The 17026-nt window shown below is 44.2% G+C and overlaps 1 protein-coding gene across 2 annotated transcripts in view; it reads right to left on the minus strand.

Moving 5' to 3' along the window:
* Acer2 (alkaline ceramidase 2) overlaps positions 1-17026 on the minus strand; it is a 43722-nt gene that overhangs the window by 15521 nt on the left and 11175 nt on the right. Inside the window, exon 4 of one of the 2 annotated variants that reach the window (XM_008845531.3) lies at positions 7603-7740. The exons of the other annotated variant lie outside the window; for it this stretch is intronic. Coding sequence (XP_008843753.1) covers positions 7603-7740 — 138 coding nt within the window. The remainder of the gene's footprint in view (positions 1-7602; positions 7741-17026) is intronic. 2 annotated transcript variants of the gene reach the window in all.

Consider the following 17026-nt stretch of genomic DNA (forward strand, 5'->3'; position numbering starts at 1 on the left):
TACCCTCATTACCAAATCAAGTCCTCCAAGTCCCCACCTCCTAACACCATTTCCTTGGTAATTAGGTTTTAAACTATAAATCTAGAGGGAGACAAGCATTCCAGTCCATCAAAGGCAGATACAGAGAGCCGAGGATGGACCTTTGTGAAGAAAGTCAGAGAAACTAGAAAGGAGCTGGTGGAGTTCAGAGGAAAGCCCAAGGGTGCAGAAGCAGAGCCATAGGAAAGCATACACCTAGGATGGTGGAGGGAGGGCTAACTGCAAACAGCCAGAGCAAGACTGAAGCAACAGGTGGGCTGAATAATAATCACTAGCCCAGCGACACCAAGAGGGAGTTCGGGACTTGAAGCCAGTTTGCAGTGGGTTGTTCAGAGTGAGAGGTATGGGAGGGAGGTCTAAGAAAGTCTAGCTGCAATATAGAAGAGGTGGTGCTGGAAAAGGTGCTGCAAGATGTACTTAGATTGAGTTGGGCTGGGTTTAGAGAATGGGGGAGACCTGGAATATGCTGTACCACTGAGCTACATCCATAGCCAAGCATTTGAGCTGAGGAGCCCTTTAGAGAGAGACAAAACATAACAGAAAACTCACAGGAGTGACCCAGGTACAGTGAGTGGATGGGACAACGAGGAGGAACCACTGAGGCTTCCCAGGATGCTGCAATTTGTTAATGTTAAGGGGACAGCCAATCACCGTGACAGCTAGCATTTCCAGGGAAGAGGGTTTTAAGCATAGAACCGAGTCTTGTAAAGACTAACACACTAAGGGAATGTATACTTCCCTGTTAGAAGATCATAATTGTGAATTTAACTACATAATAATCTGCCCTAGGCACTTGGCTCCCCATGTACTCAATTAGGTATTATGAACTTAAAATACTGCCCATTTTCTTAGGCTATATTTTAAATAAAATTATAGGCTGAAACATATCATTTAGACTCAAGAATCAAAATGAAACTAGATTGTACTGACTTCTCAAGCAACAGCTAAATCCAGAACATTCTATTCACTTCGGGCCCAATAGAAGCCACTGGACTGAATGTTCCAAATAAAATCTAATTTAGATGTCTTTGCCAGCTATTTAATTATGTGTCTTCTGCAGAGCTTCAAAATCTGTTAATATCCAGGGTTGCCTAGAGGGAGCAGCAAGCAGGGCGAGAGCCTCAGGTACCAGTCACTCAGCCCACAAACACTACAGAGAAAGGGCAGTTCAGCATTCGCACCCAAGGAAAGCCAGGGAGAATCCCTTGATAGTGAAGCACATGCCGAGAAGAGGATCTAAATCAAACAAGAAGTATGTGCCTCTCTTAACATTGATTTACCCGCCATTGTTAAAACCTCAGGACAAGAAAAAAGAAACACAACTAATATTTGTTAAGTATCCACCGTGGGACAGATACTGCACTAGATACACCTTACTTAGTCATCACTATAGGATTATTCAACTACACTCTGCTTGCTTGTTTGTTGAGATAAAGCCTCACTATATAGCCCAGGCCTTGAATTTGCAATTCTCTAGCCTTAGCCTCCCAAGTGCTGCCAATATCCTGTTTTGTTGCTTTAAAAAAAAAAAAAAAAAAGAAAATAGACCTAAGCCTTATTATCTATTCTACTTAAATATGGACCAGAAGACCCAAGGAAGAAAATAATGCTTATTATTTCTGAGCTAATGGAAAGCAAAGCCAAGACCCAAACTCAGCACTGTGGAGCCCCTGACCCCAGGTGTCTTCTAGTACCCTCTACTGAATGCTTGTGTCCTCAAGGAGTCCTGTGGTGCCGGAGTAAAACAGTGGTACCTGACACACCATCTGAGAAGACATGCTCTTTAGAATTTTCAGAGGTAATTGGCACCTTGGAAATTTTACAGAAAAGTGTAGTTTCTGTCTTCGAATAATGCACCAGAGAGGAGGAAGAGAAAAAAGAGAAATCTCTACATTAGAGGGAGAATATGCTAAGTACAATGTAGAAATGGAGAGCTTAGGAAGAGAGATACCACCTCTAGCTAAGGAGGAAGAGGGGTGAGAAAAGGCCTCAAAAGGGAGCTGATAACCAAGCTGCTGCTGTGAGAGGGCAGCCAATACTTGTATTGTATAGGACAGTTCTCTGACAGTCAGATGCTACCTTCCAAAGCTTGGCTGTGCCTACTTGCCTAGGATCATTACAGCTGAGCTTGTTAACTGCCATGCCCCACAACAAAGGAGGGACAGGGTGAATCACAGAGCCCCTTGCCTAAGAGTCCAGCCATACTTCCCAACCAAGCAGTCGGCCCTAGTTCCACATAGCCTGAGGAAGGGGCTAAGGGTATTTAGTCTGGGGAAGCCGAGGGAGGGTCTCTCTTACCATTTTGCGCAGCTATGAGGAAGTCGCCATCCATGGTTGGAGACTTTCCAGTTGTGGCCTTAGGGGAGAGCACCCATACTCCTGTAAGTAAATCCTTACCCATTGCTATATAAGTAAGCCCAATAAACTCACTGGTTTCCCAGATTGCAGTTTAGTGAAATTGTACCTTGGTTTGTCATTGGGACCAAGGGAGGAGGGCGGTACACATTGTGTGTCCTGTCCCATTGTTGTTGTGGTCCCTCCCACCCCCAAGGAATTCTAGCTACAGCTTTCCATGGAGAGGCAACAGTATGAGCTAGGAGCCTATCCAGACTGACTGGTCACTAGGCATGTCTAAAGAGCCAAGGTCAGAAAAGGATAAAGGAAACTTGGATATAAGGAGCTATTGAAGGTTTTTGTACAAGGGCAAAGGAGTAACATGAAAAGTGCCCCCATTAAGGAAGAAGACCAGAGGAAAAGAGAGACGGCTGCAAACAAAAGCAACGGCTGACTTTCAGGGTACAGCGTTAGGAATGAGAGGAGGTAACAGAGATCATGCAGGGTGGCAGGATTTGGGGACCCAGCGATGATTAATCATTTGGAAATTTTAAAGTGAGATTTGAGAAGGATGCTAAGAGGCACAGTTAGGAGACTGGAAGGGTAGAGAGAGTGTGAAGACAAAACAGCAACTTTGCACCTGCCCTTTGGGAGACAAGACATCTAACTGGAAAAGACCCAGGAGGCAACTGGGATTGTGAAACCGGACTTCAGCAGAGAAGAGAACCAACTGCAGACATTCATACAGGGACATGGCCACTGGACTCAAGGGGTGAATGAGACCTTCGAGGAATAAACTAGAGGCTGGAGAGATGGCTCAGCAGTTAGAGCACTGGCTGCTCTTCTAGAGGACCTGGGTTCAGTTCCCAGTGCCCACATAAAAGCTAACAACCATCCATCTGTAATTCCAGTTCCAGGGGATCCAATGCCTTCTTCTGGCCTCCAGGGGTATTGTACAACACAGGTGTACTTACATACATGCAGGCAAAACACTCATACCCATAAAATAAAAATAAATCCAAATTTTTTTAAAGAAGAAATAAACTAAAAGGGTTGAAGACTCCATTTTGGAGACTGTATACCCTCAAAAGGCAAGGGGTGCAGTGGGACCAGTCAAGTAGGAGAAAGGCCTGGATTGCTCAGGTCACAGAAGCTAACGGAAGACACTGAGGGCAGCTGTAGACCCTTCAGTCCAGGGATGAAGACAATCGAGTAAAGGTTCTTTGTTCCAATCCAAGTCAAAAGGTTGTTATTACAGCCTAAGGAAATAATTATGGATGCCCCAAAATACACAAAGATATTCATTACATAGGTATTTATAATAGTGAAAACCAGAAAGAAACTAAATGTTCAAAAATTAATTGACGAAATTTAGTATATCCAAAATTCAAATTCTCATTCCCTGTCCCTCTCCGTAACCACCACTCCTATTTTCCTTTTTGTTTGCTTTTGGTTTTGAGACACAGTCTCATGGAGCCCAAACTAGCTTTGAGCTAAACATATTGCCAAGGCTGACTGCTACCTCTGCCTCCCAAGTACTAGGATGTGCATGCCACCACCACAACTAGCCTGTCATAAGTTCAAATGCTATGTAGGCATTAAAGATGATTTATGCAGATATATGTATTTACAGAGAAAGATGCCACAATACAGCTCTAAGTGAGAAAATAAAATCTCGAGTTAACTTGCAGAAAAAAACCCTCATTTTCAGAAAATTGTATACTAACTTTTTAACTAATTTAAAAAAATCTAGCTAAATTTTTTAAACAGATAGGATGGCAAAGCAAAAAAGACTAGAAAACTTACAACAAAAGGCTAATGGTCATTATCTGGAAGTGGCAGGTTTAGGAGTTTGTTTTGTTTTTGTTTGTTTTGAGGCTGGGTCTCACTGTGTAGCCCTGATTCTCCTGGAACTCTCTATGTAGACAGCAATGGCCTGTGATGGCCTGGAACTCACAGAGATCTACCTGCCTCTGCCAACTCCCACTACCACCAGTGCTGGGATTAAAGGTGTGCACCACCATATCCAGCCATGGGTTTAACTATTTTTACTCAGTGATATGATCCTAAGTACTACCAAATATTATTTTATTTAATAAGTGCTTTTCTTTTTGTGCTTTCCGATTTTCTACAACAAGATAGAAACTAACTTTTTAAAAAGGACATCAATAACTTCAGACAAAAGATGGGGAAGGAAGCCGGGCTGCAGGGGACCCGAGAAGGCATGGCCAAGAAGGATGGGCAATGGATGGAGGCATCTCTCTCAAAAGCCTGGCCACAGAAGACAGAGGAGCAAGTCACTGTGTTGGGTGCCCCCCACCACCCGCCCCAGCTGCAGTCATGGACCTCAGCCAGTGGACCGTGACTTCAGGCTCACTCAGTATTACTGGTGAGATGATCAGTTATTTATTCAAGGACACACTTTCTCCTCTCTTCATGTCTGCTGAAACCAGTTTCCTTCCAAGAAGTGGAGGAAGCGTGACCTTCGGAACATCTCAAGCCTGAAATGTGCAGTTTGGACAGATCCATGGTTCCAGAGAGACAGAATCACCTGGCAGGCTCCGAAGCTTACTGTGCTGTTAATAGTGTTACTGGGGTATAGTTCAGTGCACGGTAGCTTACTCAGAGCTCTTCAGTCACCACCACCACCCAATTCCACAGTTTTTCAGTACTACACCAAGAAACCCTTTGCTTATTCGCAGACATTCCCCACCCCAGCCCATAAGGACCCTGTCCTCAACGCAGACAATGAGATTTTAGTTTTTTAAAGGCCCCTCAAATCGAAACTGTTACACAGGCAGAGCCTGCATCTGTGTTTGCAAAAGCACTTCCTGAGTGAGTCCCAGGGTCTCAGAACATGGCTGCAAACACTTGTAAGGACTCCAGAGACACTTGAAAAGTAAGTGAATAAATTCAGGAAGAACAGATTCAAGGTTGCTGAGGCCCCTCTGGCTCTAAGGAGGAACGTAATATGTAATGAAGTAAAGTTGAAATGTATTTATCTATCAGTACTAGTGACTGAACTAAGGTTTTCACACATGCTAAGCATGGTATATGCTGAAAAGTCGATTTTTAAAAAATTATGTTTATTACAGCCAGGTGTGGTAGCGCACACTTGTAATACCAGCACTCAGGAGGTGGAGACGGGATCAGTTCAGACCCAACCTCAATACAGAGTTCAAGGCTACTGTGGGCCACATGAGAGCCTGTCTTTAAAAAAAAAATTGGGGGTGGGGGCTGGAGAGATGGTTCAGTGGTTAAGAGCACAGGCTGCTCTTGCAGAGGACCCAGGTTCGGTTCCCAGCACCCACATACACAGAGCAACTATCACACTGAGGAAGCTAGATCAAATGTCAGTTAAGGCACTCAAAGCCGTAGTGCTGTAAACCCACTCAAAAACCTGTGACTGAGGAGTTTGGGGGCTGGGGGTGGGGCTCTTACCATTGTGTGTAGCTAAATTGACATGGCCCTAAGCTGCCTTTGGAATATTTATGTTTATACCCATAGACAAACGCTACAAAGAACCAAAGGAGCTTCACTTTGCACTGAATGGTGGTGAATGCAGAGATGAGTAAGGGTTGAGGGCTCAGCCTTAAACAAGATATTTATATCACCGCCTCTAATGCTCCAGGAACACAGAAGGAGAGGGAATGGAGAGAATCTAAGAGTCGGAAAACAGGGCGAAGCGTTGTAAAATGCCACCTTCTGGGTGTGGCACTGCCATACAAGCATGGCCCCACCTCAGCCTGCACAAGACTGGGCCTATCATTGATCAATCATGGATCAGAGAGGGGCTAGCAGGGCCCTACCCCTCCATGCTGAACCATTGGCTGGTGGATTCTGGGGGAGGGACAGTCCTTTTCTCAGTGATGTGCCTATGAGGTGAGCCCGTTAGACTCCAGTAGACAGCCCCAAACCCATGGCCACACAGATGGCCCTGGTCAAGCTCAGTGGGCCGCAAAATAAAAGGACATGAATGTGAAAAAGGGGCTTGGGGGGGTTGACAGGAGCGGGGAGAGGGGGGAGTCAGGGAAGAGAGGGGTGAGAGTAACCAGAACGTACATGTATGAAACTGTCAAAAGCCAGGTGTGGTGGAGCACACTTTTAATCCTAGCATTCAGGAATTCAAGGCGAGCCTGGTCTACTAGGCCAGCCAGCGCTACATAGTGAACCCTGTCTCAAAAAATTATTGTCAAAGAGCATATTTAATAAAAATTTTTTAAAATGAAAAAAGGCACTCTAAACTGGGTGTGGTGGCTCATACCTATAATCCCAGCACTAAGGAGGCTGTGGCAGGAAGATCACCACGAGGTAGAACCCAGCCTGAGCGACATAGAGAGTTAGAAGCCAGCCTGAGCTACACAGAGAGTTAGAACCCAGCCTGAGCTACAGAGAAAGTTAGAAGCCAGACTGGGCTACACAGACAGTCAGAGGCCAGACTGGGCTACACAGACAGTCAGAGGCCAGCCTACACACATAGCCAGATCTGGTCTTAAAAGGAACAAAACAATGTTCATAGTAAAAGAAGTATGGATTAAAATCCATTTTTATTTTGGTCTTTTGTTTCTGAGACAGGGTCTGGCCTGGAGCTTACTACGTAGATCAGGCCTGTCTCCATCTCACAGAGATCTGCCTGTCTCTGCCTCCAGAGCACTGGGACTAAAGGCATACACCACACCCAGTTTAAAAAATTCATTTTTGAAGTAACTGCAATGAGGGGCGGGAGAGATGACTCAGCGGTTAAGAGGATTAGCTGCTTTTGCAGAGGACCTGAGTTCAGTTCCCAGCACCCACATAGTGACTGTCACTAACTCAGCCGGGTGCAGTGGCATGTGAGTTCAAGGCCAACCTGGTCTACATAGCAAATTCCAGGCCAGTTGGGGGCTACAGGGAGACACTGTCACAAAAACAAAAAAAGAAACAACTGTCACTAACACTAGTTCTGCCGTCCCCTGGCATCCACAGTACTAGGCATGCATGCATATATGCAAATATATACATGCAGGCAAAACACTCACACACATAAAATAAAAACCTTAAAGTAACTGCAACTGAAAACTGAATGTTTTCAGCAAATATTAAAATAAAAACCGTGACTGTATGTATTTTAGTTGGGGCTAGAAGACCCACATATAAAAGCTAAAATAAAATGTTTCTGAATATGAACCTACAGCTTCCCAGAGGAAAATGGTTTTCCAGGCAGCAAAGCACAGGAGAAATGGCACCCACCTCCTGAGCTCTGCAACGAGCAGTGCAGTGCATGGAACACCCAGGGTCATCAGAGAGATGTTGTTGATGGCAGGCTTGACAAACGCCAGGCATGTTGTAACTGCAGACAGGACACATACCACTGCCTTGAACCTGCCCCTGAATCCACAGATGCAAAACCAAGTTATTCATTTATTTTTTAATGTGTTTCTCCCACCCCATGCTGAGGACTGAACCCAGAGCTCTATGCATGCTGGGCAAGCCCTTTAACCACTGCAATATATTCCCAGCTCGTTTGTAAATGTTGACAAAGTACAGCCACCTCTGTTTATGCAAGCTGAAAAGAAATTCTGCATCAATACCTTTAGCTCACAAGTGAACCAAAGATCTAAAAGCCATTCACTCTCACTCTGCTTCTAGAAGTTGATTCTTGAGAAATCAGAGACTTTTAAGACATTTAGCTTTGAGAATGGTAAAGCCACAGTCAGGCTAAGCCTCTGAGTGTGAGACTCGGATAACGATTTCCCTGGCCTTATTTTCCTGTATGTCTTTAGATCTTCTTCAGCAGGGCTTGACACACATTTCTGTAAGACAGGCAAGATGGCACATGTCAGTGACCCCAGCACATGAAAGGCAGAGGTAGGAAGATCAGGAGTTCAAGACTAGCAAGTTTTGAGATCCTATCTCAAAAAAAGAAAAAAAAGAAGATGAAGAAGAAGAAGAAGAGAAAGAGAGAGAGAGAGAGAGAGAGAGAGAGAGAGAGAGAGAGAGAGAGAGAAATTCTGTAAAGGGCCAGAAGGATTTTAGACTTTGTAGGTCCTATGCTCTTAGCTGCAGCTACTCAACTCTGCCATTATGAGGGTGAGTTCAGAAAGGAGCATACCAGGCTGGAAAGAGGACTCAGTGGTTAAGAGCACTTGCTGTTTTTCCAGAGGACCCAGGTTTGATTCCCCGCATTTACCTGGCAGCTGACAACCATTCATAACTCCAGTTCTAGGGGATCCAACGCCCTCTTCTAGCCAGGGCATTCCATGCACATGGTGCACTTACACACATACAGGCAAACCACTCATACAGATAAAATAAAAAATAATAAAGAAAACACTAAAGAAAAAAGAAAAGAGCACGCGTGTGTGCCAATAAAACTTGATTTGCAAAAAATGTGGGGCTGAGTGTGGTGGTGCACGCCTTTAATCCCAGCACTCAGGAAGCAGAGGCGGGAAGATCTCTGTGAGAGCAAGGCCAGCCTGGTCTACAGAGTGAGTTCCAGACCAGCTGGGAGTACAGGGAGACCCTGTCTTAAAAAAAAAAAAAAAAAAAAAAAAAAACTAATTAAAAAAAAAACAGGGCCCATCTATTCCCAAGTACATAGTTTACCAAGCCCTAGTCTACCAGGTGAATGTACATGCCTTTTAAGAGAAAATCAGAGACCATTAATAAACTATAAGCCTTCCAACACTTTGTGGGGGAAAAAAAAATTCTAATAGTATAAATATTTCTTGGCAATCTGTAAGTTCATCATGAACTGGAAGTTTGTCTTGACAAGTTTTTAACCTGACGTCTTGGAAAAATCATAGATGCTCTCCTTGCAGCCTGCAGCGAAGGTCCTTTCAGTGAAAAAAGCCAGAAGCGGCAACATGATCCTGAGCGAGCTCCTTCCTCTCTCCCGGGACCCCACTTCCTGATCTGTAGAGTGAGAAGCCTGGCCTAGATGTTCTCAGAGGTCTCAACCATCGCTTAAGTTAAGGAGCACATGATTTTCCTCTGTCATTTTTGTTATTTCTTATTAGCAGAATTTGCTTTGGCCAAGAGCCCTGGAACATGTCACAGTTAGGAAACAAATTTGAAAGGCTCTATTATTAAGAAATCAAAGGGCGCTGAACCTTCAAAATATAAATTTATCTTTTAAATTGGAAAACCATTTATCATCAAGGCACAGGAAATCATTGATCAAGCTGCCAACCTTCTGACTGGAATGCACAGGCTTTGTAGCCCTGAACTTCTACAGAGGAAAAAAGATGCCTGTGACAGGAACCAGGCAGCAAATCCTCAGGAGACTGATGATTTTCTCCTGACCTTGACTGGCATTCTTCAGCTGGCTGAAAGGTTGGGAAGCCCTCCACCACGATGCCCATGGCCCGGAAACAACAGTAACTCTTCTGTGAGTTTCTGACATGTCATAGACCTTTGGCTGATTTGTTTCTGCTCCCATCTCTCTTCTCTCTTTCCCACATGCCAGCTACATATGCTTCTTTACCGTTTCACTGTACCCTAAATCCTTTACATTTCTGTATTTTTTTTTCAATCTGTCTGCCCTTTTAGGATTCGTTATGTTTTTATTTTCCTTTAAAAATATTTTATTCAAGCCAGGCGTGGTGGCACACGCCTTTAATCCCAGCACTCGGGAGGCAGAGGCAGGCAGATCCCTGTGAGTTCGAGACCACCCTGGTCTCCGTAGCGAATCCAGGCCAGCCAGGGCTACAGGGAGACCCTGTCTCAAAAAGACCAAAAAAAAAACCCAAAAAACAAAAATATTTTATTCAATTTTATTTGTGTGTGTGTATGTGTATGACTTTTTTGAGATGGGGTCTCCCTGTAGCCCCAGCTGGCCTGGAGCTTGCTATGTAAACCAGGCTGACCTCAATCTCATAAGAGATCCACCTGCCTCTGCCTCCCAAGTGCTGGGATTAGAAGAGTGCAGCACCAAACCAGCTTATCTTTTTTCTTCTTAATTGGAAAACACATAATCAGAGTTCTGGGATAGGGATGTAGGTCAGTTAACACAGTGCTTGTCTAGTATGCATGAAGTCCTGGATTCCATCCCTGGTACCTCAAAAACTGGATGTGGCAGTATACACCGGTAATTCCAGCATCCCAGCACATGAGACGTGAAGGTAGGAGGATCAGAAATTAAAAGTCATCCTCAGCCGGGTGTGGTGGCGCACACCTTTGATTCTAGGACTTGGGAGGCAGAGGCAGATGGATCTCTGTGAGTTCAAGGCCAGTCTGGTCTCCATAGTGAGTTCCAGGCCAGCTGGGGCTACAGGGAGACTGTCTCAAAAAGACAAAAAACAAAGATAAACAAAACAAAACAAAAAGTTGTCCTCAGCTAGCAAGTTTGGGGCCAGCCTGGGACACATGAGACCTTGTTTTTAAAAAAAAAAAAACAAGAAGGAAAGAAAAAGAAAGAGAAGGTGGAGGGGAGAGGGAAGGCAAGAGCTTTTAAAAAAAGAAATTTGAAAACTGTACCACCTCCCCATACCGAATGGTTTGAGCTGCGTGTGCAAACCTTGCCCTACCACTCAGCAGCTGTGGAACCTTAGCAAGAAGCTTAACTCTTTTATCCTTTGCCATGTGAAATTAAAGCTCTAACAACCACAGCATTCTTGTGAGCATTACAAACTTAACACAGGGCCCAATACGGGTTATGTGCTAGTAAAACCCATTATTACCATCTTTCTTCTGAAAATAAATACTATTTATATAATATTATTGTTATTAAACTGGGCGTCGAGGTGCATACCTTAATCCCAGCACTTTTGGGAGGCTGAGGCAGGAGGATTGTTATGAAATTTTTGAGTCCAGCCTGGGCTAAGAGTTAGACTTTGTCTCAAAATCAAACAAAACAAAGTAAACAAAATGGAAAACAGTATTATTGTTGATAATAGCCTCTAGAAGAGAATGAGACTGGTCTGTTATTGTGATTCCCCAAGGGCTCTGGGTAGCACTGCCAAATAGTTTAAAGGCACATACTTTAAGGAGACCACCGCAGACACCTCCCAACACTGGGTTCAGACAGGGTGGAGGAATGTACCAGGCAACAAAGACATCCTGTGAACACACGATATTTTGCAACTAGCAGAAGTAAACAAAGGTCAGATGGCCAGCAGAAGGCCAGCCAGCCCAGCACACCCAAGCAAGAGTCGCCAGAGGCCTTCCATGCTAGAGAGCTAAGAATGTCCAGGATTGAAGGGCCTGGCAGGATGTGTTCTAAGTTGTAATGACATACAATCCATACTTCTGTCCTGCTTTCAGCCATATGGTCTCACACTGCAACATAAGGGAAAGGAATCCCTTCATCCTTTGTTTTTCAAACCAGAATCGAGCAGCCCAATATCATGGTGATTATCTTATAATAAAGTGTTACTAGTGTTCTCCTTAGCTACCCTTTACATAAGAGGATTTCAACTTTATCCAGCCCTATGTTCCTTTTTTTTAAAATTATTTTTATTTTATGTGTATGAGTGTATTGCCTGCATGTATGTGAGTGCACCCGTGTCATGCAATGCCAGAGGAGGTTAGAAGAAGACTTCAGATTCCCTTGAAACTGGAGTTAAAGACAGTTCGTCGCTGCCATGTGGGTGCTGGGAATCGAACCCAGGTCCTCTGCAAGAGCAGTCTGTGCTCTTAACCGCTGAGTCATCTCTCCAGCCCCTATGTTCCTTTTTGTATATTTATTACTTGTTAATGCCCCCTTTATTCCTGCAAAGTGAGATGGGATTTAAGGATAAAACCTGTCATAATTATGACCACCAAAAAGATGTCCCCAAACTTCCAAGATGTCCTTTAAGAGATGGAAATGACTCTAGTTAGGATTCACTTTCAACCTTTAGAACCAAAACATCACCTTCTTAGATTAGCCAACTTTTGCTATTCATAGCACTATGGCACATACTCCTGGGAAGGACCTCAGAGAGCTGTCCAGCCCTGTTGTTCTATAGGTGAGTCACCAAAGCTCAGAGTTTAAGTTCTGGCCTCAGGTGTGTTAGAAGGCCAGGCAGGGTCTAGCCTGCTCACTACCCATCCAAGATTCAAAAACGAAAGTGGGTTACAAAGTAAGGGCTGTCTCTAGATTTTGTAGAAGCAAATCATAAAAGTACATATGAAGAGAAGTTATTAGGGAAGTAGATTCAATTTAAGAAGTAGATTCAAAACTGGGCATGGTGGTACATGCCTTTAATCCCGCCTACCTAGTGAGTTCCAGGACAGTTGGGGCTATGTACAAGGAGAGCCGGTCTCAAAGAGACAAAAAAAAAAAAAAAAAGTAGATTCAAGGGAGGACCTGAGAGATGGCTCAGTGGTTGAGAGCACTGACTGCTCCTGTTGAGAACCCAGGTTTGATTCCCAGCACCCACATGGTGGCTGAAACTGTAACTCCAGTTCCAGGCACCCTCTTCTGACTCTGTGGGCATTGCATGACACGGGTGCACTCACATACATGCAGGCAATACACTCATACACATAAAATAAAAATAATAAATAGCCGGGCGTGGTGACTCATGCCTTTAATTGCAGCACTCGGGAGGCAGAGGCAGGCAGATCTCTGTGAGTTCAAGGCCAGCCTGGTCTACATAGTGAGTTCCAGGACAGCTAGGGCTACAGGGAGACCCTGTCTCAAAAAGACCAAAAATAAAATAATAAAATAAAATAAATAAAATTATTTTTGAAGTAGCTTCAATGGGGTTGGAGAGATGGTTCAGCAGTTAAGAGCACTGGCTGCTCTTGTAGAAGACCTGGGTTCAAATCCCAGCACCCACATGGCAGCTAACAACCCAGTTCCAGGGGATTCGACATCCTCTTCTGTCCTCCATGGGCACTTCATGACACCAGTGCACTTGTATACATATACACAATACAAGCACACACATAAAATAAAGTAGATTCAATTAACCTATAAGAGTTCATTGTTTTAGGCATGGTGGTGCACATCTTTAATGTGAGACTAAGGCCAGCCTGGTCTACACACTGAGTTCCAGGCCAACTGGGGCTACAGGGAGACCCTGTCCCAAAAGACCAAAAAAAAAAAAGCAAAAAAAAACAGAGTTTGTTCTTTTTTTGAAACAAAAATACTTAAAAAATATTAATAACTATCAGTAAATGAGTGTATATCCTAAAGGTTCCTGGGGTAGTTGAAGCAAAATGAAAGAAATCCAAAATCCTTTTTTGAACCTTGCGGGGGTCTCTCCCTCTCTTCGCGGGTCGTTGGCCACCGGTCCACGAGGGCAGGGGGAGCAGAAGCGACGAACGGAGTCAGGACGGCCAGTGAGCACTGACGGAAGAAAGCCCTTCCGGGGAGGCTGGTCCCAGGCGCAGTGAAACAGCAGTGATACAGCTCCAGACTCAGTGAAACAGCTCCGTTTATTCAGTGGGAGAACTAGAGAAATTATAGTGTGGAGGCAGTAGCCAAAGCCTCAGCTGATAGGTGCTCATAGTGTGCTTTATTTACATGTGGCAGTGGGCTCCTATCTTCCAGACTATCAGGCAATGCCTGATTATCATATAGAAAAAACCTGGGGGTAGTTTTTACTCCAGGTAACTATGCCAAAGGTCATGTTCCAAATAAGGTCAGGCATCCGTGCTTGGTGGCACTTTCCAGGTAAGCCAGGAAGAGAGCAGGAGGCCCCCTGCTGAAAAGGGGAGTCCTTCCATTTGGCGCCAAGCCCCTTAGGGTTATCCAGACATGGAGAACTGCAACCCTAACATCAGGGTTTCCCAACAGAACCTATCAATTATATCTTATTAACACAACGAACAATAATTTCCTTATTGGACTAAATAGGATTATCTTCCAAATACTAGTCCAGACCCATTTAGGTAAGTGTGTGTGTGTGAGTGTGAGTGTGTGTGTGTGAGTGTGAGTGTGTGTGTGGTGTGTGTGTGTGTAAGTGCGCTCACCTACGTGTACCCAGGTAGAAACCCGACGTCAACTTTGGGTGTCTTCCTCAATTGCTCTCCACTTTATTTTTCAAGACAGGGACAGGGTCTCTCACTGAACCTGGAACTCATCATTTCCGCTAAACTGGCTATCCAGCAAGCCCCCAGGAAATTCCTGTCACCCCCGAGCTTAGTGCTGAGGTTACAGATGGGTCCCACCATGCTCATGTGGTGCTGGGAATATGAATGTAGGTCCTCAGGCTTGTGAAGCAAGCACTTTACCCATTGCAGGTGCTGTGCACAGAGAGATAAGACACCAAGGCTTTCTTTTCTCCAAGAAGCAGTTTATTTGTCCTAGCACCTGGTTATGTGGGTTTCTACCCAAAAGATAGAAAGCCCCAAACACTGGGGCTGGAGAGATAGCTCAGCGGTTAAGAGCACTGACTGCTCTTGCAGAGGACCCGGGTTCGATTCCCAGCACCCACATGACGGCTACGAACCGTCCTAAACTCCAGTTCCAGAGGACTCTGAAGCCCTCTTCTGACCTCCGCAGCATTGTACAACATGAGTTCACTCCCAAACACTGGGGCTGGAGAGATAGCTCAGCGGTTAAGAGCACTGACTGCTCTTGCAGAGGACCCGGGTTCGATTCCCAGCACCCACATGACGGCTACGAACCGTCCTAAACTCCAGTTCCAGAGGACTCTGAAGCCCTCTTCTGAGCTCCGCAGCATTGTACAACATGAGTTCACTCACATACATGCTGGCAATACACTCATACACATAAAATAAAAATAATAACTAAAATATTAAAAAAAAGAAAGCCCCAAAGAACAACCCAGGCTTTTATACCCTCTGTTAGTTCCCCTTTACAGTTCAGTTTGTCTCCCATCTAAAGTAACACACGCAGGCAGAACTGTGTCCGTCAGTCACTATGTGGGTGCTGGGAATCATACCTGGGTCCTCTGAAAGCGTAGCTAGTGCTCTTAACCACAGAGCCACCTCTTCAGCCCCTGATAGGAATTCTTGTCTTAAGCACTATTCCATTGCAGAACAGTTGTCTGTTCTATATCATAAGAAGCCTTCTACCCTGTCTCAAAAAACAAAACAAGGGGGCTGGAGATATGGTTGGGAGTTAAGTGCACATTCAGCTCTTGCAGAGGACCTGAGTTTGGTTCCCAGCACCCATGTTGGGCAGCTCACAACCACTTGCAACTCCAGCCCCAGGGGATTTGATGTCCTCTTCTGGACTCCATGAGCACCTGCACTCACACATGCATATCCCCCATACACATAGATATACACTTTTTTTTTTTTTTTGGTACTTTTGAGGCAGGGTCTCCCTGTAGCCCCAGCTGGCCAGGAACTCACTATGTATACCAGGCTAACCTCGAACTCACAGAGATCTGCCTGCCTCTGCCTTCCAAGTGCTGGGATTAAAGGTGTGTGCCACCATGCCCAGAATTTTTTTTTAAATCTTTAAATATGTATGTATATATTTATTTTATATATATGGAATCTGCTTCATTGATTCTCAAAGAAGATATCACACACAATTCTACAATGTGCTTTCTGTAGCCAGTATTTTCCACAAATTCTCCTCCACCTCAGGTTCCTGAGAGCAATCTTAATCTTTAATAGCTGTGTAGCTCCTGTCCCTTTCCAAAGTACTAGAGAATTTGTCATGAATTTCTTCATTTTTCTGGTGCATCTCTTCCCTAGGCAGGCATAGCTTGCTTTGTTGACTCCATATTTTTTAACTGCTTATCCACATTCTGTATATATCTTGACAAAACACAGTGTCCTACAGAAATATGTGGGTGATATGTTCTGGGAACATTTCTTGTCTTCATTAGTCTGATTTCCTCTGGGCCTTCAGATGGGAACAAACTTATGCAACTCCTCAGTTGGACTTACTCTAGTCAAACTGGAAATCATTATCCAAGTTACTGACACACCAGCTCCATTCTCTATAACAGCACGTTTTATACCCTTAACATCATCCCATTTGTTTGCTGATTTGTAATCATCCAGCTTCAGTGGAAGCTCATTAGAGGAAGAAACTGCTTAGGGTTTAGAAAAATGTATCATATAAAATAAGTGTTCAAAAATATTTGCTGAATGAATAACCATATAATCCTAACACAACAGATTCTGAAATGTATCCCTTCCTGAAGCTCTGGGTTTCCAGCTCAAACACACACACACACAGACACACATATACCATACACCAGACATACACACACACACACACACACACACACACACACATATATGTGTACATTGATGTGTGTCTGTGTGTGTTAGAAGCAAGAAAATGATGCAGTCTAAAAACTAGCTCTGTAGCTCCAAGAACAAAATCATCAGTGGGTATTCTGCTTCATGTGTATAAAACTGATGGAGTTGGACTGCACCCAAGAAATATTCTAAGAGGAAATGAAAGGACTTTGAACTACCATCCAGAAATTTCTCTCCCATTTCTTGCTCATATCGAAAAATCAGATATTTGACTTTTCATCCCTAAATTCTTCCTCAAGCATTTAAAAACTTCTTATATGGGGCTGGAGAGATGGCTCAGAGGTTAAGAGCACTGACCGCTCTTGCAGAGGACCCAGGTTCGATTCCCAGCACCCACATGGCGGCTACAAATTGTCCTTAACTCCAGTTCCAGGGGAATCCGAAGCCCTCTTCTGACCTCCGCAGCATTGCACGACATGGGTGCACTCACAAACATGCAGGCAATACATTCATACACATAAAATAAAAATAATAAAATATTTTTTAAAAATTC

The sequence above is a fragment of the Nannospalax galili genome, unplaced genomic scaffold (genome assembly GCF_000622305.1).
Source record: "Nannospalax galili isolate Female #2095 unplaced genomic scaffold, S.galili_v1.0 scaffold1082, whole genome shotgun sequence".
NCBI lineage: Eukaryota > Metazoa > Chordata > Mammalia > Rodentia > Spalacidae > Nannospalax > Nannospalax galili.